Source organism: Hypanus sabinus, chromosome 19 (assembly GCF_030144855.1).
Source record: "Hypanus sabinus isolate sHypSab1 chromosome 19, sHypSab1.hap1, whole genome shotgun sequence".
In the NCBI taxonomy this organism is placed as follows: domain Eukaryota; kingdom Metazoa; phylum Chordata; class Chondrichthyes; order Myliobatiformes; family Dasyatidae; genus Hypanus; species Hypanus sabinus.
In genome coordinates this window covers 7,289,299-7,314,190 of record NC_082724.1, presented here as the reverse complement: position 1 = coordinate 7,314,190, position 24,892 = coordinate 7,289,299, and the positions used below count along the sequence as shown (strand labels likewise).

General features: G+C 46.0%; 1 protein-coding gene across 3 annotated transcripts in view; it reads right to left on the bottom strand.

Moving 5' to 3' along the window:
* LOC132377710 (plexin-A1-like) overlaps positions 1 to 24,892 on the bottom strand; it is a 442,266-nt gene that overhangs the window by 211,773 nt on the left and 205,601 nt on the right. For 2 of the 3 annotated variants that reach the window (XM_059943957.1, XM_059943956.1), the window contains exons 5-7: positions 20,910 to 21,010; positions 10,236 to 10,359; positions 6,390 to 6,543 (exon numbers count right to left, since the gene is read on the bottom strand). In XM_059943957.1, coding sequence (XP_059799940.1) covers positions 6,390 to 6,543; positions 10,236 to 10,359; positions 20,910 to 21,010 — 379 coding nt within the window. Of the gene's footprint in view, positions 1 to 6,372; positions 6,544 to 10,235; positions 10,360 to 20,909; positions 21,011 to 24,892 lie in introns of those variants that run through there. The other variant, XM_059943958.1, reaches the window with a different exon arrangement.

The window sequence follows — 24,892 nt, the reverse complement described above, 5'->3', positions numbered from 1 at the left end:
CATAACCCTCCATACCCCTCTCATCTAAACTTCTCTTAGATGTTGCAAACGAACCCACATCCACTGACAGTTCAGTCCACACTCTCACCACTCTGCGTGATGACTTTTCCCTCGGGATCCCCTTTCACATTTCACTCTTAGCCTTTGACCTAACCTCAGTAGAAAAAGCCTGCTTGCATTTACCCTCTCTGTGACCCTCATAGTTTTGGATACAATTGCATATAATTTATTAATATCAATAAATCATTGAAGCTGATTCAAATGTTTTAATTAAATTTATTAAGCCTTATACTTAAAAATATATTTAAAGCAAATTAAACTGCATTTAAAAGTCAAAAAGCTCTTTCACAGCAACAAATTGACAGGAGAATATTGGGCCAATGCAAATTCGTTTTTGCCTCCGATCTCTTAATACCTCTGGTTCAAATTCCCATCAGAGTTTAATTAATAATTAATCAGGCATCATTTGAGAATTATTTCTCTTACTTGCTGTGTTTCCTAATTACGCTTCTAAAAAAAACCTGTTTCAGACTCTAAAGCTCCCCTTCCTGATGTGACGACCCTCTGGCTAGCTTGTCAGTCTTGTGTCAGCAGTGCTGGAGTTTTAATACCAGCCCAGATAGGTTGGAAAGGCAGGACGTCAGGACCGGAGCTGGGGGTGGGGTCGTTTCCCTCACTTCCCGCGATGTTCACTCCTCTCTCCGTGGCACTGAGGCTGTGAGACTGCTCCAGCTGCTCTGCGCTTCGTGCCTGCGAGCTTCACGGTGACTGGCCCCACCGTGTGATGAACTGAGACCGAGGCCTTTTACCTACTCCGGCTGCTCCAGGGATTCGGGTCTACGGACTCCATTTGCTTCGGAAAGCCATTGCTTGCTTCTGTTGTTTGCATGATTTGAGTTTATTCTCTCTTTCTCTGCGCAGCGGGTAATTAGTCTTTTTTTAAATTGAGTTCCTTCGGGTTTCTGACTTGGTGGCTGCCTGTAAGCAGACTAATCTCAAGGTTGTATAATTTATACATACTTCCAATAATAAATGTACCTTGAATTCATTTAGTTGAATAAATGTTGGAACCTGGTGACCTTATTTCTTTTCCCTCTCCCTCTCTCTCTCCCTCTCCCTCCCCCTCTCGCTCTCTTTTTCTCCCCCCCCACCCTCCCTCTGCAGACCCAGTGCCAGTAACCTCAAGCTCTATCATCGCACAGACAAAATTAAACCCAAATACACACCAACAGGGGCTCAATACTAACCACTACCTCCCCCCCCCCACCCAAACCCTCGATCGGTCAACATCTGCAAGAATCATTTTCTGTTCTCAGCTCTCAGTCCCCAATGCACAAGCAGAAAAGAGCGAAACAAGCTCACAGGAACATCTGGAACACATCTGTGGCAATGCTTGCAACTATTTTTTTCCCTTAACTTTATTTTTGTGTAAATATTCTACCCCTCCCCCCTATCCAGACCATAACATGTACTTATGTAACTCCCAAGGCCCCTCACAGAACTCATAGTTTACATATGGCCTTAACTGAGATCTAAATTTGATTTCTTTCAGTGAAAACTCGTAATTCAATAGAAGCCCAAGGACGTTCTCCTCTCTCTCTCTCTCGCTCCCTCCCCCCCTCCCTCTCTCTGTCACAACGTCCAAGGCAACGCCGAGATTTTGCTGGTGAATATACACACAGTAGTCACTTTATTAGAAACCTCCTGTAACTAATAAAGAGACAATTGACAATAGACAATAGGTACAGGGGTAGGCCATTCGGCCCTTTGAGCCAGCACCACCATTCACTGTGATCATGGCTGATCATCCACAATCAGTACCCTGTTCCTGCCTTCTCCCCATATCCCTTGACTCCACTATATTTAAGAGCTCCATCTAACTCTTTCTTGAAAGCATCCAGAGAATTGGCCTCCACTGCCTTCTGAGGCAGAGCATTCCAAACCCCCACAACTCTCTGGGTGAAAAAGTTTTTCCTCAACTCTGTTCTGAATGGCCTACGCCTTATTCTTAAACTGTGGCCTCTGGTTCTGGACTCCCCCAACAACGGGAACATGTTTCCTGCCTCAAGTGTGTCCAATCCCTTAATAATCTTATATGTTTCAATCACATCCCCTCTCATCCTTCTAAATTCCAGTGTATACAAGCCTAGTCGCTCCAATCTTTCAACATATGACAGTCCCGCCATTCCAGGAATTAACCTCATAAGCCTACGCTGCACTCCCTCAATAGCAAGAATGTCCTTCCTCAAATTTGGAGACCAAAACTGCACACAATACTCCAGGTGTGGCCTCACCAGGGCCCTGTACAACTGGAGAAGGACCTCTTTGCTCCTGTCCTCAACTCCCCTTGTTATGAAGGCCAACATGCCATTGGCTTTCTTCACAGAGCACTGTACGTTCGTTGTCGTGCTGCTGTAGCCCACCCACTTCAAGGTTCGACATGTGCGATCAGATGCTCTTCTGCACACCACTGCTGTAATGTGTGGTTATCTGAATTACTGTCGCCTTCCTGTCAGCTTGAACCAGTCTGGCCATTCTCCTCCGACCTCACTCATTAACCAGCAGTTTGTTTTCACCCACGAAACCGCCATTCCCTGGGCATTTTTCGTACCATTCTCTGTAAACTCTAGAGACTGTTGTGAGTGAAGACCCCAGTTCAGTCATTTCTGAGATACTCAAACCACCCCATCTGGCACCAACAATCATCCCAGAGTCAAAGTCACATAGATCACCTTTCGTCCACATTCTGATGTTTGGTCGGAACAATAACTGAGCTGCTTGCTTTTATAACTTTGCTGCCACGAGTTTGGCTGATTAGCTATTTGCATTAACGAGCAGGTGTATCTAATAAAGTGGCCACTCACTGTTCTTCGCTCATAAACATCTCACAGAGACAAGAACCAACTTTTCTCAGTCCAAACGCTGACGCATCCAAAAAAGTGGACGATGAGAGCAGCTGTTACTTTGTTTTATACTCTTGGATGGGTCTGGCATTAATAAATTGCATCAGGCTTGGCCCAGCTGTTCAACCTCTCCATCTGAAAGAGAAAGCTGAGGATTCAATTCTCTCACAAGACCGAAAGATACAAGAGCAGATTAGGCCATCAACTCCAGCAAGCACAGGCCGAGAGCCATCAAACGCTCCTCGTACGTTAACCCGTTCATTCCCTGAATCACTCTCTGAACCCTCTCCAGGACATCCTTTCTGAGGTTATGTGACGTGTCGTATGATGTAGGTGATCATGGTCTTTCCATGACCATGATTGTTCTTGACAAATTTTTCTACAGAAGTGATTTACAGCTGCCTTCTTCTGGGCAGTGTCTTTACATGATGGGTGACCCCAGCCATTATCAATACTCCTCAGAGACTGTCTGCCTGGCATCAGTGGTCACATAACCAGGACTTATTATAAGGGTATAGAGCCCAAAACTGCTCAGAATACACCAAATGTGGTCTGACCAGCATTACATCTTGTCCCTTTTTGTCAGGAGTAACAGGGTTTTTATGCAGCATAAAAGAACAGTAAAAAGCCTTAAGCACCTTAGCCTCTATGTATATAGCTTCCCACTCCCTCCCTTCACCCTTCTCCAACCATGACTCCCTTCTCCCTGCCCCCTTCCCATTCTCAGTCCACAATAGAGACCCATATCATAACTGGCTTTATCATCACTCATGTATGCCATGAAATTTGTTTTTTTTGTGTCAGCAGTACAGTGTAATACACCGCTACAGGGTATACATGTACCTAAGACTTGCATAGTACAGTCGGCCCTCCTTATCCACAGATTCCGCATGTGCAAATTCAACCAACAGCGAATCGCGAAAACCCGGAAGTGCTCTTCCAGCACTTGTTGTTCGAGCACGTACAGACTTTTTCTTCTTGTCATTATTCTCTAAACAATGCAGTATAACAACTATTTACATAGCATTTACATTGTATTAGGTATTGTAAGTAATCTAGAGATGATTTAAAGTTTATGGGAGGATGTGTGTGGGTTATTGTGCATCTGGATCGAAAAAATCGGAAGTTCTCTTACTAAGTAAGTCGAACAGGTACATCTGGTATTATTTAGCATCAGTTGGTCAAACGTTTGTCTTTGTATATAGTATATATTTTACCTTTCTATGCATATAAAACACTTAAGAACGTATGTTTCAATGCCAGGCTCAGGAACGGAAGTTCTTGGAACTTGGGACAGATAGCTCCCAAATGCACTCTGCACTGTGCCGGGTTGATGTGGAGGATCAAAAACCCAAAACCCCAAAACGCAATAATTAAACCACTGCGTTGCTTAGTAATAATTGTAGCTTTCATCAGGGCAGGGCCTTTCTCACTTTATCCTTTAAAATTGTTCTGATCATTGACCGATGCAGCCTAACGCTTTTCCAATGACCGATGGCGTTTCACCTCTTTTCGATTGCTTTATTATTTCCACTTTATTTTCAATCGTGATCATGATTATATTAGTGAACAGAAACACTGCGGATTCAGAGCTCTGGTGCCGGGTCCTAATGTCCCCCGCACTGAGACAGGCTAAATAAGGTCTGGGGTTCCGCTGAGTCCCAAGGTCCACCACATTAAACAGGCTGAATAAGGGACTTGAGCATCTGTGAATTTTAGCATCCGCGAGGGGTCCCAGAACCAATCCCTCGCAGATAAGGAGGGCCAACTGTACTGTATTTCCACATCAAAGACTGGAGACATTCAATGTTGGTGTGATATGGAAGTTCTGAGCTTCCAGGATAATAAATGCAATTTTCCCCATGGGAAGTTGAATATTGAAATAGAAGGGTTAACAGATAACAGGAGTTTGATGGCTCTCGGCCAGTACTCGCTGGAGTTGAAAAAAAATGAGGGGGGATCTCATTAAAACCTACCAAATACTGAAAGGCCAAGATAGAGTGGACGAGAAGTAGGTGTTTTCTAAGTGTGGGATTCTAGGACTAAAGAACACTGCTTCAGAATACAAGGACGTCCCTTTAGAACAGATATGAGGAAGAAATTCTTTAGCCAGAGGGCAATTAATCTGTGGAATTCATTGCCACAGACGGCAGTTGAGGCCAAGTTAATGGGTATATATAAAGCAGAGGCTGATATGTTCTTGATTAGTCAGGGGATCAAAGGTTTTGGGAAGAAGGTAGGAGAATAGGGTCAAGGTGGTAAGTAAATCAGACATGATAGAATGCCAGAGCAAATTTGATTGCAGAATGATGTAATATTGCCCAAAGCCTCTGGTCTTATGGTCCAAGTACAACTCTTCATCTCTTCCCAACATCCAAAGTCCCAAACAGTTTTCCTCATTGGATCACCCATTCAACTGCAGTACCTCCAGACCAGAGAAATCATTAACAAACAATATTATTCAGACCAGAGAAATCATTAACAATCTTTTCCAGTCCAGAGCACTGGATTAACAATCTTTTCCCATCCAGTGCACTGGATTAACAATCTTTTCCCGTCCAGAGAACTACATCAACAAACAATCTTTTCCAGTCCAGAGCACTGGATTAACAATCTTTTCCAGTCCAGAGAACTACATCAACAAACAATCTTTTCCAGTCCAGTGCACTGGATTAACAATCTTTTCCCGTCCAGAGCACTACATCAACAAACAATCTTTTCCAGACCAGTGTATAACATCCAGTTATGGCTGTTTATTTGCTGCGGGCAAACAAGGGATCTTGGGCCCTTCAAGTTTTGTTTCTTTCCTTTTCGTGCTGGGGTGAGTTGCTGTCTTTTCTTCCATGGCCTTTCTGTATTGAATGGCTATCTGGAGCAGACAAATATCAGAGCTGTATTGTACATGAACACTTTGACAATAAAATGAACCTCTGAAACAATCTTCTCCAGACTAGTGAACCACATCAACAAGCAAACTTTTCTAATCCATTCCAACAAACAAACCGCTGGAGGAACTCAGCAGGTCGAGCAGCTTCGGCGGGAGGACAGGAATTGCCGATGCTTTGGGTGACAACCCTCAATCAGATAGCGGCTGATCCACTGTGCGCCAGATTGCAGCATCATCAGTCTCCCTTAGTCAAATTCCGAAGCAGATTTACCTATCACCTGGATATTGAAATATATAGCAAAAGGCATCATTTGCCTTAACAACCAGCAGAATCTTGAGATGTGCGGGGGGGGGGAGCAGTCTGTGAATGCCGAATCACTTTCCGGTGCCACATAGCGTGCCCACCATGCTTGGCAGAACAACAGAGAACACAGCAAAAAAAAACACAAAACCACAACAGCTAAACAGGTCCAATTCCTCTCCCCCGCCCTGCCACAGGAATTACCACAACGTGGTGTCCGGATGGTGGGGGCACCAAGTGCAGAATGGGGGGTGGGGGGGGGGGGCACATCATCTTTCCGGTCATAAAGGTGACCTACCCTGGCCCTTGGTGATAGGAATGATGTCTTTGGCAGAGGGTGAGCGACAGTAGATCCGGCCATCCATGATCCGACCCTCTGTCTCCGTGAAGTCTTCAAAGGAACAGTTAACTCCGGTGGAAAGGTCGGGAACGTTGCGGGTTTGTAGAATTAACTGCAGAGGGAATGGAAGGGAGGGAGAAAGAGGAAGGCGGGGTGGAGGGAGGAAAGAGGGAGGGGGAGAGGGAAGGGGAGGGGGAAGAGGATGGGGAGGGAGAAGGGGAGAGGGAGAGAGACAGACGATCATCCAGCTTGGAAGGACAATTGAAATACACATTACCGTAAGTCCATAAGACAGTTAGATATAGGAGCAGAATTAGGCCATTCAGCCCATCGAATCTGCTCCATCATTCAATCATGGCAGATTTACTATCACTCTTAACCCCATTCTTCTGCCTTTTCCCTGTAACCCTTGATGACTTGCTAGTCAAGAATCTATCAACCTCTATTTTAAAAATACTCAATGACTTCACTTTCACAGCCGTCTGTGGCAACGAATTCCACAGATTCACCACCCGTTGGCTAAAGAAATCCTGCTCACCTCCGTTCTAATGGGATGTCCCTGTATTCTGATGCTGTGCCCTCTGGTTCCAGACTCCCCCAGAATTAGAAGTATCCTCTCCGTGTCCACTCTATCAAACCATTTCAATATTGAATAGGCTTCAATGAGATCCCACCTCAGTCTTTTAAACTCCAGCGAGTACTGGCCCAGGGACATCAGATGTTCCTCATATGTTAACCTTTCATTCCTGAGATTGTTCTTGTAAACCTCCCCTGGACCTTCTCCAATGAATCCCCTCAAAAGGCAGAGAGATTGGAAGGCGTTGATGTTTAGTGGGCCCTGGACTCCAACCTCTGCAGGTTAAACAGTAATGTTGTGACTCTGGTCTGGTGTGCAGTGAGGGGGAGGTGGGAAGGGTTTGCTGGGCAGGACTCGTCAGATCTGCAACAGGGCTGAGTGAACTGTTTCAGAGTACACTGTCCTGATCCTCCCCTTCCCTCCCTTGTACCAGCAGCCCCAGCGCCAGAAGAATGAAACATCAGATTCTGCCCGACTAATTCCAAGAGGTCACGGCCCAGCTGTTGACGTGCCAGATCCCCAGCCAATTCCCATCAACGCTCTGTTGATCCGTACAAATATTCCAAACTAACTTTGGATTCCTGCCCTGAACCATTCTGGCTTCATTGAATTTGCAGTTCAAATACACACATACTTAAAATCCTCACATATACTCTCCTTGCGCATTAGGGAAAGGATTAGGTGCACATTGTTTAAGTTACCAGGGCACCACATCAAGATACATGGGTTTAAATCCAGAGCAGACTGGAACCCATGAAATCCCACCAGGCTCATCATTTGCCCTTGAGGGAACAAATCAGCTACTGTTGCTCACTCTGAACTATATGTGACTCCAGACCCTCCAATGCTGTTACCTCCTCAGTCCAGGGGCAGTGAGTGTCCTCTAAGATCAGAGACAGAGGGGCATCCTTTTAGAATGGAGGTGAGGAGAAATTTTTTTAGCCAGAGGGTGGATGAATCTATAGAAATTGTTGACACACATGGCTGTGGAGGGCAAGTCATTGGGTATTTGTAAGGCAGAGATTCATAGATTCTTGATTAATCAGGACACGAAGGGATATGGTGGGGGGAGAGGGGGGGAGAGGCAGGAGATTGGGGCTGAGAACGAAATGGAACAGCCATGATGAAATGGCGGATGGGTCAAATGGCCTAACTCTGCTCCTATATCTAATGGGTTGGAGTGTAAATGCTGATGTCATTCCATTAATAAAAGAAAGGAACTTTAAATGGCGATACTTGGAAGTGTGGAAGAGCAGAGGGATCTGGGGGTACATGTCCACAGATCCCTGAAAGTTGCCCCACAGGTAGATAGGGTAGTTAAGAAAGCTTATGGGGTGCTAGCTTTCATAAGTCGAGGGATAGAGTTTAAGAGTAGCGGGGTAATGATGCAGCTCTATAAAACTCTGGTTAGGCCACACTTGCGAGTACTGTGTCCAGTTCTGGTCATCTCACTATAGGAAAGATGTGGAAGCATTGGAAAGGGTACAGAGGAGATTTACCAGGATGCTGCCTGGTTTAGAGTGTATGCATTATGATCAGAGATTAAGGGAGCTGGGACTTTACTCTCTGGAGAGAAGGAGAATGAGAGGAGACATGATAGAGGTATACAAGATATTAAGAGGAATAGACAGAGTGGAGAGCCCGTGTCTCTTCCCCAAGGCACCTCTGCCAATACAAGAGGACATGGCTTTAAGGTAAGGGGTGGAAAGTTCAAGGGGGATATTAGAGGAAGGTTTTTTACTCAGAGAGTGGTTGGTGCGTGGAATGCACTGCCTGAGTCAGTGGTGGAGGCAGATAACTAGTGAGAGACTGCCAGACAGGTATATGGAGGAGTTTAAGGTGGAGGGTTATATGGGAGACAGGGTTTAAGGGCCAGCACAACATTGTGGGTTGAAGGGCCTGTACTGTGCTGTATTGTTCTATGTTCTATGATTCCCAAACAACCAATATAGATGCCACAGCCAAGAAAGCTCAACAATGTCTTTATTGACGCGTGCCAACTTTTAGCAATGCACCACAGGAAGCATCTTTTCCAGGTTTGTCACAGGTCGGGCAACGGCTCTGCCCGCGACCACAAGAAACTACTGAGGGTTGTGGACACTCTTTGTTACCGGGCCACCGCGTACGGGTTCAAATCCAACCAGCCAGATGGGGGCCCCATAAAACTCACATCACATGGACTAGCCTCAATCGAATCTCAGTGCCTCGGTAAAGAAGCCAGCATAATCAATGACCCCACCCACCCTGAACATTCTCTCTTCTCCCCCCTCCCTGCCGAAAGCGCGCACCACCAGGCTCGAGGGCAGTTTCTATCCCACTGCTATAAGTCTATTGAGAGGTACGACGGACTCTCGCCCTCACAGTCTACCTGCTTACGAGCTTGCTCCTTACCTGGACTACACTTTCTCTGTAACTGTTGGACTTTATCTTGCACTCTGTTCCTGTTTTATCGAAGTGCTTGTGAACTGATTTGCTTTGTAAGAACCGTACGAATGACGAGTTTGTCACTGTACCTCAGTCCATGTCATATGATGTGGGCAATAATGCTCCTTTGACCGTGACTGTTCTTGGTAAATGTTCCTACAGAAGTGGTTTGCCATTGCCGCCTTCTGGGCAGCGTCTTTCCCAGACGGGTGGCCCCAGCCATTATCAACACTGTCAGAGATTGTCGGTCTGGTGTCAGTGGTCACATAACCAGGACTTGTGATATGCACCGGCTGCTCATACGACCATCCACCACCTGCTCCCATGGCTTCACGTGACCCTGATCGGGGGGCTAAGCAGGTGCCTTGCCGGAGGGTGACCTGCAGATTAGCAGAGGGAAGGAGCACCTTCCACCTCCTTTGGTAGGGACGTATCTCCGCCCCACCACCCTGTGCTAATATCACATGTACCTCAGTAATAAACCAATTTCAATTCCTCTACTATCAACAGCTCATGGGACGATCCCTTCCCCACCTTAGTTGTCCATTCTATCCTGACATGGAATTATCTCACTTGCTGGGTCAAAATCTGGGAGCTCCCTCCCCACCCCAGTGTTGGGAACACCTTTGCCAAAAAGACTGTTGTGGTTCAAGGTCGTGGCTCACCCCAGGGGCAGTTAGGGGTGAACTGTTAGTGCTGCCCTTCCTTGAGATAACCAGCTCCCAAGAAGGAAAACAGAACAGAAGCATACAGATACAAACCCCCACCCCCACAATATCAAATGCCACACAAGTCTCACTCACCAGGACCTCAGAGGTGGTGACGGAGATGTTCCGAGGCTGCACGCTCAGCTGGACGCACTGACGCAAGTTGGAGGCGAAGCGTTGATACTCGTTCGCCCGGTCACACTTATCCTTCCGGGAGCAGCTGTGGGGAGCAGCAGGGCCAACGATCACAGTCAGATTTCTTTATCGTGACAGCAGAACAGTGCTACGTGGTTCAATGAGATGGCAGAACAAGCCACTTTCCCTCCACCCCCCCCACACACGCCGAACTTCCTATACCCAACGGGTGGCACCATGGTGCAGTGGACAGAGGCGCTGCCTCAGAGCGCCAGGGTCCTGGGTTCGACCTTGACCTTGGACACTCTCCCCGTGACTCTGCAGGTTTGCCCCAGGTATTCCACTTCCCTCCAAACACTCCAAAGGCGTGCAGGTCAACAGGTCCGTTGGCTGTGATAAGTGACCCTGAGTGCAGGTCAAACAGTGAAAGTGGAGGGAATAAAGTAAAAGTGATTTATGTAAGATTTGATACTTGAGATGGGCTCATGGAGAGGACAGGTTTAGAAAATTACGGGCCACATTGGACAGATTCGTAGAGAGGAAAGGTTTAGAAAATTACGGGCCACATTGGACAGATTCGTAGAGAGGAAAGGTTTAGAAAATTACGGGCCACATTGCGGCTAGCTTGGATGAGCACCTTGGTCTCAGCTTTAACTAGTTGGGCCAAAGGGAGTTTTCATGTTGTATGACTCTATGACTCTGGGTGGTAGATAGTCAGCACAGCTTTGACAGGGCGAACGGCCAGTTTCTGTGCAACAGGGCGCAATCAGACACTTAGTGGATACCGCCAATAGAGCCATGGGCAACTTGTTCCACTACCCAACCCCATGATAATTGATGTACTTTGAAATTTGATTCTGCATCTCAGTTTGACTGTAGAATCTTCCGCCTCCGGCATTCAACCACACCAATCCCCTTTTCAAATGCAACTACCATTAATTATCACCAAGCCTTAAGTGAATAAGTACATCACAGGATCTCCTTTGGAGACTCTTTTCTTCAAGGAATTTAATTCAAAAAAATGAAGCCGCAAACAAGTGACCAGTCGTAGGAAGCCCCAGCCTCACACAGCCGGCCTATCACGTCTCAGATTGTGAACCCTGTCACCTCTACCCAAACAGTCCATTCTTTATTATAAACCATTTAAACTTGGGAAGCAATGCATAAAGCATTTTCCCGAGACCACACATGGAGCAAAGGGAGACGATGAAGAAGGCTAGGCAATAAATTCAAAGTCACCGCATTGATAAGGTCGAAGGTCAGATGCTTCTCCTGTTACCATGGGGGAAGACAACAGGGTGGAAATGTGGAGTGAGTTTTGAAAGGATTATTTTTGTTTCACGTGGATGAGAAAGGATTGTATTTTTCCAACCCAAAATCAGGACAAAAGATAGAATTTTGTAAGGTGCAGACATAAACATGGCAGGTCAACTTGTTTCACAGGAGCAGGCCAAGAAATTGGCAGAGTAGTGGTTAGTGTAACGTTATTACAATGCCAGTGATCCAGGTTCAATTCATCCACTGCCTGTAAGGAGTTTGTACATTTTCCCCAGCTTTCCTCCGGGTGCTCCAGTTTCCTCCCACATTCTAAAGATGTATGGGTTAGGAGGCTAATTGAGCACATGGGTGCAATTCTCCAGGATGGGCTCATTGGCCATGCTAAATAAAGATAAAAATAAAGTGCACCAACAGGCCATTCAGCCCAACTGGTGTCTACACTCCATACAAGTTTCTTCCTGACTGATGACGGGTTTCGATCCAAAACATTGCCTATCCATTTCTCTCCACAGATGGTGCCTGACTCACCGAGTTCCTCAAGCATTCTGTGCACGTTGCCCAAGCCTCGTCCTTTTCATCTTTCTTTCGACAATCCATCATCACATCTTTTTGCTCCCTTCCCCTGCAGGTTCCCTCAAATGCATTAACGCTTTTCAGCTCCATGAGAGCGCTGCCTGGACTGCCATTTCCTCGAAGTGACCATGTCCAATGTACTAGGGATTAGTTTATATTGGAGGAGGAGGCGCTTGTATTGAAGTCATTTACAAGCAGAACCATCAATCTCTTTATGCCCACCACATTGGAGACCTGCTTCTGTGTAAAAAAACTGACCTCTGACATCCCACCTATACTTTCATCCAAACACTTTAAAGTTATGCCCTCTCATATTAGCCATTTCGGCATGCAAAAAAGGCTCTTGCTGTCCAATCGATCTATGCCTCTTATTATTCAGTATATCTGTGACATGGTCTCTTCTCACTCCTGCCATCAGAAAGAAGCTACAGGAGCCTCAGGACTCATGCCACCAGGTCTAGGAACAGTTATTACCCCTCAACCATCAGTCTCTTGAACTAAAGGGGCCAACTTCACTAGGCTTCAGTTGTCTAACCACTTAAATGTTCCCACAGCCCATGGACTCACTTCAAGGGCTCTTCATCTCATGTTGTCGATATTTATTGTTTGTTTAATTATTTATTATTATTCTTTATTTCTTTTTGTACTTGCACAGTTTGTTGTCTTCTGCACTCTGATTGGATGCCCAAAATTGGGTGGTCTTTCATTGATTCGATTATGGTTATTATTCTATAGATTTATTGTGAATGCCTGCAAGAAAATGAATCTCAGCGTTGTATATGGCGACATATATTGCACCGAACTGCTGCCACAGAAAAAAACAACACATTTCATGACACATGTGAGTGATAATAAACCTGATTCTGATATCGGTCTCTATTGTGGACTGAGAGTGGGAAAGCAGCAGGGAGATGGGAAACGTGGTTGGAAAAAGGGGAAAGAAGTGGGAAGGGTCATTCTGTAATGATCAGTAAACCAACTGTTTGGAATCAAATGACTTTGCCTGGTGTCTCAACACTAGGTATGTCTACACCTGAACTACCCCCTGCCTCTGGCACCCTTGCTTTGCCACCTGTCCCACACCCCTCTAGTCGTGCTCCATCATCACCATTCCCAGCATCCTGATTTACAAACTTACTGTCCACTCCAATTTGACAAATACTGTAATGTGCAAAGTCTTTGGAACCCTAGCCACAAGTATATCCCGTATACGTGCCTAGGACTTTTGCACAGTATTGCATCAGCCTCTACCACCACCACATTGCAGGCACTCAAAACTCTCCGAATCAAAAACATCGCTGCCGTACTTTCCTCAATTCACCTTAAACTCTGAAATTGGCGATTAGCACGCCGGGAAAAAGGCACCAGCAATCCATTCTATCTGCGCCTCTTATCAACTTTATAGACCTCTATCAAGTCAACTCTCACCCTACTTCACTCCAAAGAAGAAAGCCAACTATCATCATAAGACATGCTCTTTAGTCTGGGCAGTATCTAGTAAACCAGCTCTGTACTCTCTCGAAAGCTCAACATCCTTCCTATAATGAGGTGACCAAAACTGAACACAACACGCCAAGTGTGATCCAATCAGGCCTGGCAGTGTGATCTATACACCCAGCAATCTGTGTAAAAAACCTACCTCAACTTTCTCCATAAAACCATAGAACATTACAGCACAGAAACAGGCCTTTTGGCCCTTCTTGGCTGTACTGAACCATTTTTCTGCTTAGTCCCATTGACCTGCACCTGGACCATATCCCTCCATACCCTTCTCATCCATGTACTTGTCCAAGATTTTCTTAAATGTCAAAAGTGAGCCTGCATTCACCACTTCATCTGGCAGCTCATTCCACACTCCCACTACTGTGTGAAGAAGCCTCCCCCCCAATGTTCCCTTTAAACTTTTCTCCCTTCACCCTTAACCCATGTCCTCTGGTTTTTTTTTCCCTCCTCAAGCTTCAGTGGAAAAAGCCTGCTTGCATTCACTCTATCTATACCCATCATAATTTTATATACCTTGATCAAGTCTCCCCTCATTCTTCTACGCTCCAGGGAATAAAATCCTAACCTATTCAACCTTTCTCTGTAACTCAGTTTCTCAAGTCCCAGCAACATCCTTGTAAACCTTCTCTGCACTCTTTCAACCTTATTAATATCCTTCCTGTAATTCGGTGACCAAAACTGCTCACAATACTCCAAATTCAGCCTCACCAATGTCTTATACAGCCTCACCATAACATTCCAACTCTTATACTCAATACTTTGATTTATAAAGGCCAATGTATCAAAAGCTCTCTTTACTACCCTATCTACCTGTGATGCCACTTCTAGGGAATTTTGTATCTGTATTCCTAGATCCCTCTGTTCTACTGCACTCCTCAGTGCCCTACCATTTACCTTGTATGTTCTACCTTGCTTTTTCCTTCCAAAGTGCAATACCTCACACTTGTCCGTATTAAACTCCAATCATCTTAAAAATATACACTCCTGTATTAGCCATTTCCACACTGGTATAAAGTCTCTGGCTGTCCACTCTTAACATGCCTTTTATCATGTTGTACACCTCTATCAGTTGCCTCTCATCCTCTGCTTCAGAGAGAAAAGTCCTAGCTCGCTCAAGCTTTCCTCATAAAACATGCTCTCTAATCCAGGCAGCGTCCGGATAAATCTCCTCTGCACCCTCTCGAAAGCTTCCACATCACTTGCATTGACCTAGTCTATGGTACAAGGGGGATGTCAGAGGTAAGTTTTTCACACAGAGAGTGATGGGTGAGTGGAGTGCACTGCTGGTGAAGGTGGTAGAGGTGGATACAAAAGGGTCTTTGAAGAGACCCTTAGACAGATACATGGAGCTTAGTAAAATAGAGGGCTATGCGGTAGGGAAATTCTAGGCAGCTTCTAAACTAGGTTACATGGTCAGCACAACATTGTGGGCCGAAGGGCCTTTAACGTGCTATAGATTTTCTATGTTCTCTGTTAACTCCTTGTGATCTCCTACACTGAAATTCCAATGCTCCAACCAATTCCAAGCCTACGTTAGTGCGTCTAATCGTTGTGGAGTAAATAATTGATAGTCGACTCCTGTCTAAGCAGACACAATCCTTTTTAAAACCAAGGCACATGATATTAAGGCATGTCAAGATCTGTACAGCTATTGAAAAAGCAATGTCACCTTGTTTAAACAGAGAAACAGTGGAAACTAAATAATTAATGTTCCGATTTAAATAATCACAGTCTAAGCTAGAGATCGCTGTGAAGGCGGATGGTGAAACACCACTGCTACTTTCATTACATAAATCCAAAACCTGGTTCTGCTCTCAATGCCCACTTTATTAGGTACACCTGCTCGTTAATGCAAATATTTAATCAGCCAATCATGTTGCAGAAACAAAATGCATAAAAGCAAGCAGACATGGTCAGGCGGTTCCGTTATTGTTCAGACCAAACACTGGAATGGGGAAGAAATGAGATTTAAGTGACCAACTGTGGAACGGTTGTTGGTGCCAGATGGGGTGGTTTGAGTATCTCAGAAACTGCTGACTTCCTGGGATTTTCACGCACAACAGTCTCTAGAGTTTACAGAGAATGTGCAAAAACCAAAAACATCCAGTGAGCAACAGGTCTGTGGGGAAAAACATCTTGTTGATGAGAGAGATCAGTGGAGAATAGCCAGACTGGACACATAGCACATTAAACTTTCAAGTGGAAGGGCGACAGCAGAAAACCATGAACGTACATTCAGTGGCCACTTTATTAGGTATCGAAGGTACCGAATAAAGTGGCCATGGAGTGTGAAGCAGGACTCTCAAGATTTTCTCAAATTTCACCACGACTGTGAATCAGGAGATAAGCAGGAGGTGAACTTCACAAAGACTGCAAAAGTAATTGCATTTCTAGACAAGGGAATATTGATTGGGCAACTTCCTTGTCGATCAATCACACTGCTATAAAGGGCAACGTGTGACAAGACGTGCTTCATTTGAATGCGATATTTCTTGATTCTCTGCAAATCCGCAGAATTGCCTCTGGTTGTATCAGGACAAGTAGAGTTTGTCTTCCCTCTCTTAAGCAATTTAATTTTTCTTCTACTGTTGTTGTTTGTTTTGAATAAAGTCTTAAGAACATAAGACATAGGAGCAGAATTAGACCATTCAGCACATCGAGTCGGCTCACCATTCCATCAGGGCTAATTTATTATCCCTTTCAATCCCATCCACCTGCCTTCTCCCCATAACCTTTGACACCATGACTAAACAACAACCTATCAGCCTCTGCTTTAAATATACCCAAAGACTTGGTCTCCACAGCTGTCCATGGCAGTGAATTCCACAGATTCATCACACCCGGCTGAAGAAATACCTCTTCACCTCCATTCAAAAGGGATGTGCCTCCATTTGAGACTGTGCCCTTTGGTCCTAGACTCCTCCACTGCAGAAAGCAAATTCTCCACTCCACGTAGGCCAGGAATTCTCAACCTGGGGTCAATGCACTCCTTGCATAATGATACTGGTCCATGGCATAAAAAAGGTTAGGAACTCCTGATCCAAGCCTTTCAATATTCAATAAGTTTCGGTGAGGTCGCTCCCCATTCTTCGAAACTCCAGCGAGTACAGTCCCAGAGCCAAGTGCTCCTCATAATTTATTCCTACCATTCCAGAGACAATTCTTGTGAACCTCCTGCGGACCCTCTCCAATGGCAGCACATCCTGCCTTAGATAAGGGGCCCAAAACTGCCCACAATATTCCAGTGCAGACTGACCAATGCCTTACAAAGCCTCAGCATGTCATCCTTAAGACTTACCAAGCGCCAATTCACCATGTGCCTAAGATTTTTTTCACGTAGCATATCCAATAAATTACAATAACAAATATACACACTGTATGTAAATGGTGAGGCAGTGTTCACAGGTTCAGTGACCATTCAGAAAGCCGCTCCTAAAACTTTAACTGTGTGTCTTCAGGCTCCTGTACCCTCTTGGTAATGAGAATGAGAAGAGTAATGAGTAGAGTTGGTAATGAGAAGAGGGCATGTTCTGGGTGGGGACCAGAGATGCGCACCACACCTCAAAGTGTGGGTGGCCTAACCGAGGTCTCACACAGCTGCAAGGTGACTTTCCAACTTTAATACTCAGCGCCTGGCCTGTATTCTTTACCACCCCATTCCCGTATCTTACCACTTTCAGAGAGCTATAGACTTGCATCTTCAGATCCATCTATCCAAACATCATACTTTCCGCTTTCCTAAGGCAGCGGGAAGCTTTGATGGAATCAACGGAGGGGAGATGTTGATTATCAAGATGACTACAAACTCAAAAGCACCTGTCCATAAGGTATGCGACGAGGCTGAGGCCGATTACACGCTCAGAGCCCTGAACTTTGGCCTAAACCCGAGCAGCATGGTAGCCCAGCACAATCTCTTTAGCTCAGCCGCAAGATCCAGCTTCGATTTCTACCGCTGCCAGCAGGGAGCTTGTATGTTCTCCCCACGATGGTGTGGGTTAGTGGCGAGCATGCTACGTTGGTGTCAGAAGTGCGGCGACATGTGCAGGCTGCTCAGCGCAATCCTGACGGATTTCACCCCTCAGGGACAGAGGCAAGGAAAGGGTTACCTTTCAGGGCGAACGTTTCAGCACAGTTTCTATTTGCATCCCATTTCTGGCAGACTTTTGATATGCAACGTGAAAAGTTGCAGAGTATGCATTCACAGTGATATATGACAGGGTACAAGCATGCATCTGCTGCACTCCTGATTAAGCTATTTTGCTGCGAATAATAGCCAGAGCCCATTAACACACAGCATTTCATTTGGTCAGCAAAGAGGAAAAAAAATGATAAGATTAATGTCATTTCCCATTTGCGAGTTGGACTGGGGCTCCTCAACATACAATTGCTCATCATGAACGTCAGCATTCCCTCTCTTGATGGCAGGAGCGATACCTCGCTCTCCCTCGTTATTGAGGGAGAGAGCCTGAGGCACATCGAAGTGTTGGGATGAACAGCGTGTTTCTTTTTTAATGGTTTCTAGATCATGGTCTTTTTGGCGGCTTTGCTGTCGTTTGCGTGGCGGGTGGTTTGAGGGGGGGCTGATGGTTTTGCTGAGCTAAATGGGGGTAGGGTTGATGATTTGCTGCAGCTTGTGCGTGAGGGGAGAGGGGGGCTTTGGGGTTCTAACATTTTTCTGTCATTTGTTCTTTGGGGCTTTTCTTCTGTTTTGTGGAGGTCTGTGAAGAGTAGGAATTTCAGGTTGCAAGCTACATACATTCTTTAGTGTGAAATGATACAATTGAAGAGAAAATAAAACTGAGGATTTCATTAGTCAACCTCAAGATGGCATGTGGGTCTATACTATTCCTATTGGCAAACCGTCACTTTAGGATAGAGAGCTGGAGACATTTCTTTAGTCAGAGGATGGTGAATAATCGAGTAATAGCTTTTGGAGCCAAGGGAACACAGAATGATTGAGTTGAAGGTTGGTAAACCTTAAGGAGGTAATACTGAGGCTTTATAAGGCATTGGCAGTATTGAGAGCATTTTGGACCCCTGATCTAAGGAAGGATATTGGAGAGAGTCCGGAGGACGTTTACAAGAATGGTCCCATGAATGAAAGGGTTAATGGCTGAGGAGCGTTTGGTGGCTCTGGGCTTACACTTGCCGGAGTCTAGAATGAGAGGGGATCTCATTGGAACCTATCGAACGCTGAAAGACCCCGATAGTGCTGGGGGAGTCTAGGCCCAGAGGGCATGGTCTCAGATAAGAGGGGTTGAGAGGGATATTAAATCAGAATGGCAGTGCAGACCCAATTGCTTAATCTGCTCCTATGTATTATGGTCTCATTACTTAAGAGGTGGAAGGCTGCCAAGAGGATGCAAGGGAATCTTACCAGGATGCTGCCTGGTTTACAGGGTAGCTACTGTAAGGAGAGATTGGACAAATTTAGGTTGTTTTCAATGTTGCGGTGGAAGCTAAGGGGAAACCTGATAGAGCTTTATAACAAGAGAGATATTGAAGTCCATGTCCATAAATCCCTCTGAGTTGCCATGGAAGTTGATAGGATTATTAAGACCATAAGACATCGGAGCAGAATTAGGCCATTCAGTCCATCGAGTCTGCTCTGCCATTCCATCATGGCTGATCCCAGATCCCACTCAACCCCACACACCTGCCTTCTCACCAAATCCTTTGATGCCCAGACTGATCAGGAAACGATCAACTTCCGCCCTAAATATACCCACGGACTTGGCCTCCACCGCAGTCTGTGGCAGAGCATTCCACAGATTCACTACTCTCCGGCTAAAAAACTACCTCTTTACCTCTTTTCTAAAAGGTCCCCCTCAATTTTGAGGTTGTGCCCTCCAATTCTAGATAGCCCCACCATAGGAAACATGCTCTCCATATCCACCCTATCTAGTCCTTTCAATATTCAATGAGATCCCCATGCATTCTTCTAAATTCCAGTGAGGACAGGCCCAAAGTTGACTAACGCTCCTCATATGTTAACCCCTTCATTCTCAGAATCATCCTCGTGAGTCCTCTGGACTCACTCCAATGACAACACATCCTTTCTGAGACAAAACTCCAAGTGTGGCCTGTCCAGTGTCATATAAAGCCTCAGCATTATCTCCTTGCTTTTATATTCTTTCCCCTTTGAAATAAATGCCAACATTGCATTTGCCTTCTTTATCACAGACTCAACGTGTAAATTAACCTTCTGGGATTCCCGCACGAGGGCGCCTCTACACCTCTGATGTTTGAACCTTCTCCCCAGTTAGATAATAGTCCACACTATTGTTCCTTTTCCAGAATGCATTATCATACCTTGCCTAACACTGTATACGAACTGCCACTTTTTTGCCCATTCTTCCAATTTGATTGAGTCCTGCTGCTTCCTCAGCACTACCTACCCCTCCACTTATCTTCTCATCATCAACGAAGTTTGCCACAAAGCCATCAGTTCCGCTATGAAAAGTAGCAACACCCGAGTGCTGATCCTCATTAGTTCAGGAATCGTGTTCAAGAGGTGCAAGGTAATGCTGCAGTTCTATAAAACCCTAATCAGACCGCAGTCGGGAGTACTGCGTTCATTTCTGGTCACCTCATTATGGGAAGTACATGGATGTTTTAGAGAGGGTGCAGAAGAGATTTATCAGGATGCTGCCTGCATTGGAGAGCATGTCTTATGAAGATAGGTTTAGTGAGTTAGTTGCTTTTCTCTTTGGAGCAGAGGAGGATGAGAGGTGACTTGATAGAGGTTACAAGATGTTAGAAGGTACAGATCAAGTGGACAGGCAGAGACTTTCTACTAAATGGCTAATTTGAGGGTGAGTAATGATAAGTATCGGGAGCCAGGCTCTTTAGATAGGCACGTGGATAATAGATACACGGAGGGGGCTATGTGGGAGGGGAGAGTTAGATTGCTCTCGTTAAAAAGTCAGCACAACATCGTGAACTGAAGAGAGTGTAAGTGTTCTGTGTTCTCTGATGTATAAAATTATGAGGTACGGATGGAGCGGACAGTGGTTTTCCCACAGTGCGTGAGGAGAGAGAAGGGAGGAAGGAGTTAGGGGTGAGGAAGAGGAGTTAAAACAGGGCATATAAGGGGATATGGTGGCATGTGGGGATGACAGATGAGATGATGTGGTGAGGGGGTGAGGGACAGCAGAAGGAACTGAGGGACAGGGTGTGGATGAGGGACAGGAGGAGTTGAAAGACAGGGGAGGAGTTGAGGATCGGGGGAAGTGTTGAAGATCGGGGTGTGGGAAGGGGGTATGAGCAGCCAGTACTTACACGTTGTGCAGGACACACCAGCCGCAGTGAGGGTCCCTGGAGCCCAGACACAGTTCACAGCTCTCATACTGCTCACAGCTCTCCACTGGCACACGACTCACCTGCACAGCAAAGAAACACCAGCCGTCATAAACCCAACCATCGCCATAGCAACCCTGCTATCCCACCCCCTTTCCCAGGTACAGGGGAGTTTCCAAAACCCTTCCCAACACATCACCCCCACCCTCCATGTGACTGACCTAATAGAACAGTGCAGAACAGGGACAGGTCCCTGGCATCCCCCAGCGTCTGTGATGACGTTATCCCTACAAAATGCTCAGGGTGTAGGTAGCAACCACGGCTCACAATCCCATTCACTGTTCCCTCTCTAGTTTACTGTTCCACCAACACTATCAGCTCAACACAACATCTCTCACTGTGGAAGTTGCCCCACACTAAGGACTCTTTGGCACCAACTCCTCGCCCCTCATCCCCTCCCTCCTCAACCCTCCCCCCTCCTCCCTTGCCTCTCACACCCTCACCTCCACCCTCACCTTTCACTCCTCAACCCCTCCTTCCTTGTCTTTCACTCCCTCCTCCACTCTTTGCCCCCACCCTTAACCCTCACCTCCTCCCTCAACCCACCCCCTCCCACAACTATGATCTACTTCCTCTTCAACCCCTCCCTTCACACCTCCACCTCCTCAATCCTCACTCTCCTTAACCCTCAGTACCACCCACCTCACCTCCACTTCCTCAATCGATACTAGCTTCCTTCTCACTCCTCAACCCTCTCCTCCTCTCTCCCACTTCCTCAACCCTCACCACTTCCCTCCTCAGTCCAATGTCAATCCTCACCAGCTCCCTCCTCCCAACCTTCCTTCTCACCCCAATCTCCTCAGCTCTCACCAAGCTGCTTCCTCCATTTTCAATCTCCACCTCCACAAACTTTGCCACCTCCTACTCACTTCAACACTCAGCACCTCCCTCCTCCCTCCCACCTCCTCCACCCTCAGCACATCACTCCTCCCTCCCACCACCCTCAGCAGCTCCCTCTTCCCTCCTCCTCCACGCTCAGCAGCTCACTCCTCCCTCCCATCTCCTCCACCCTCAGCACCTCACTCCTCAGCTCCACTTCTCCAATCCTCACCAGCTCCCTTCTCCCCTCCTCAGCATCTCAACAATCAGAACCTCCTCAACCCTCAGCACCTCCCTCCTCTCTCCTCAGCATCTCAACACTCAGCACCACCCTCCCACCACCTCAACCCTCACCACACCCCTTCCGCCCAGAGGCCACAGTCTGAGGAGACAGGGTCAGCCCTTTTGGGAAATCCCTTCCCTCAGAGTGTGGTAACCTTTGCAATTCTCCACTCTCAGGTGGAGTGGCAGTCATTGGATGCATCCAGAAGTAAGTGGGACAGATCACTAGGCTATTCCAGATCTCTAGAATATGAGGAAGTGGGCCAACCATGGCCCTTATGAAATTAGAACTGGTTCACAGAGCCAGATGGCAGACTTCTGCCTGTTCCCCACGTTCTCAGAAATTTGTGGAGACTCCAAAGTAACACTGTTCCATTTCCGAGGTCACTCCCCCCCCCAAAAGGCAAGACTATTCCATAAGTCCTAGGCAGACCGCAGTGGGTATGTTAACATCTCACCTACATTCAAAAATGGTCGTTATTTGACCATGAGGTGTGGCCCACCACTAAAACCTCATGACCACCATCTGCAGATCCAAAGTCCAAACTTCAAAGTAAATTTATAGTCAAGCTACATACATGTCACCATATACAACCCTGAGATTCATTTTACTGTGGGCATACTCAATAAATCCAAGAACCATAATGAAAGACCACAATCCAACAGGGTGAGCAACCAGTATGCAAAGGACAAAAAACTATGCAAATATGAAAGAAAAAGGAAATAATAACAATAAATGAATAATCAGAATCAGATGTAATATCACTGGCACGTCGTGAAACTTGCGGACTTTGCAGCAGCAGTACAACAAATACATAATAAATATAGGAAAAACTGTATCACAGTAAATTAAAGTTAAATTAAATTATGGAAATAAGTAACGTAAAACAGAAATAAAAAGTAGTGAGGTAACGTTCATGGGTTCAATTTCCATTTAGAAATCAGATGTCAGGGGGAAGAAGCTGTTCCTGAATCACTGTGTGTGTGCCTTCAGGCTTCTGTATCTCCTCCCTGATGGTAACAGTGAGAAGAAGGCATGTTCTGGGTGACGGGGGTCCTTTATGATGGACGTTGCCTTCCCGAGACATCGCTCCTTGAAGGTGTCTTGGATGCTGTGGAGGCTAGTATCCATGATGGAGCTGACTAATTGTACAACTTTCTGCAGCTTGCTTTGATCCTGTGCAGTTGCCCCCCACCCATACCAAACGGTGATGCAGCCAGCCAGAATGCTCTCCACGGTACACCTGCAGAAAGTTTTGAGTGTTTTCGGTGACAGACAAAATCTGCTCAAACTCCCAATGAAGTATAGCCGCTGTCCTGCCTTCTTTATATCTGCATCGATATGTTGGGCCCAGGTTAAATCCTCAGAGATACTGACACCCAGGAATTTCAAACTGCTCTCTCTCTCCACTTCTGATCCCTCTGAGGATTGGTTTGTGTTCCCTCATCTTAAGTCCACGTTAGCTCTTTGATCTTGCTAATGTTGAGTGCAAGGTTGTTGCTACGACACCACTCAACTAGCTGGTATATCTTGCTCCCGTTCGCCCTCTTGTTGCCTTCTGAGATTCTGCCAACAACAGTTGTGTCATCAGAAAATTTATAGATAGCATTTGAGCCCTGTCTAGCCACACCTTCATGGGTGTAGAGAGAACAGAGCAGAGGGCTAAGCACAAATCCCTGTGGTGCACCAGTGCTGATTATCAACAAGGTGGAAATGATATTTCCAAACCACACGGACTGTGGTCTTCTGTTTAGGAAGTCGAGGATCCATTTGCAGAGGGAGGACAGAGGCTCAGGTTTTGTAGTTTTTCCAATCAGAACTGTAAGAACGATGGTGTTACACACTAAGCTATAGTCAACTAACAGCATCCTGACATTAGTATCCGTATTGTAATAATAATGAGATCATGAGATGAAGAGTCCTTGAAGGTGAGACCATAGGTGTGGGAACAGTTCAGTGATGGGGTGAGTGCAACAGACACAAAATGCGTGAGGAACTCAGTGTACAGAATGTTGGAGGACATCTGGGGCAGCACAGTTAGCATAGCGGTTAACATAACATTTTACGCTCCCAGCGACAGGGGTTCAATTCCCGCCGCTGTCTGTAAGGGATGTGTATGTTCTTGGCATGATAGCATGGCGTTGTTCCAGTTCCCTCTCCAAAAAGACGAACAGCTGAGTAGGTTAACTGGTTAATGTGGCAGCATAGCGTTGTTGGGCCAGAGAGGCCTGTTACTGTGCGGTATCTCTAAATAAAAATAAAAATAATGAACTCAGCAGGTCAGGCTGCATCTATGGAGGGGAATACACAGTTGATGCTTCAGACTGAGACCCTTCATCAGGACCCATGAAAAACCTGACCATACACTTTATGGTATGCTACAAGAAATGCCAGCACTTATTACTCATCCCGATTCACCCTTCAGAAGCCAGAGGAATTGCCAGAATCAAGAGGATGGATGAAGGGCCTCAGCACAAAATTCGACAGTTTATTTATTTTTATTAATGCTGCCCGATCTGCAATTCTTCCAGCATTTTCTGTGTTTTATTATGTCCCTCATGATCTTTTTTCAAGATTAGCCTTATTTGTCAAACGTACATCGAAACCTACAGTGAAACATGTCATTCTTGTCAATGACCAACAGAGCCACTGTCACCCACAAATCTCACCGTGCTTCCAGCACAAACGTAGCATGTTCACAATTACGTCGAATGTCTTTGGAATGTGGGAGGAAAAAGTATTGGATATGGCCTGGTCCATCATGGGAAATGTCCTCCCAACCACTGAGCACATCTACATGAAG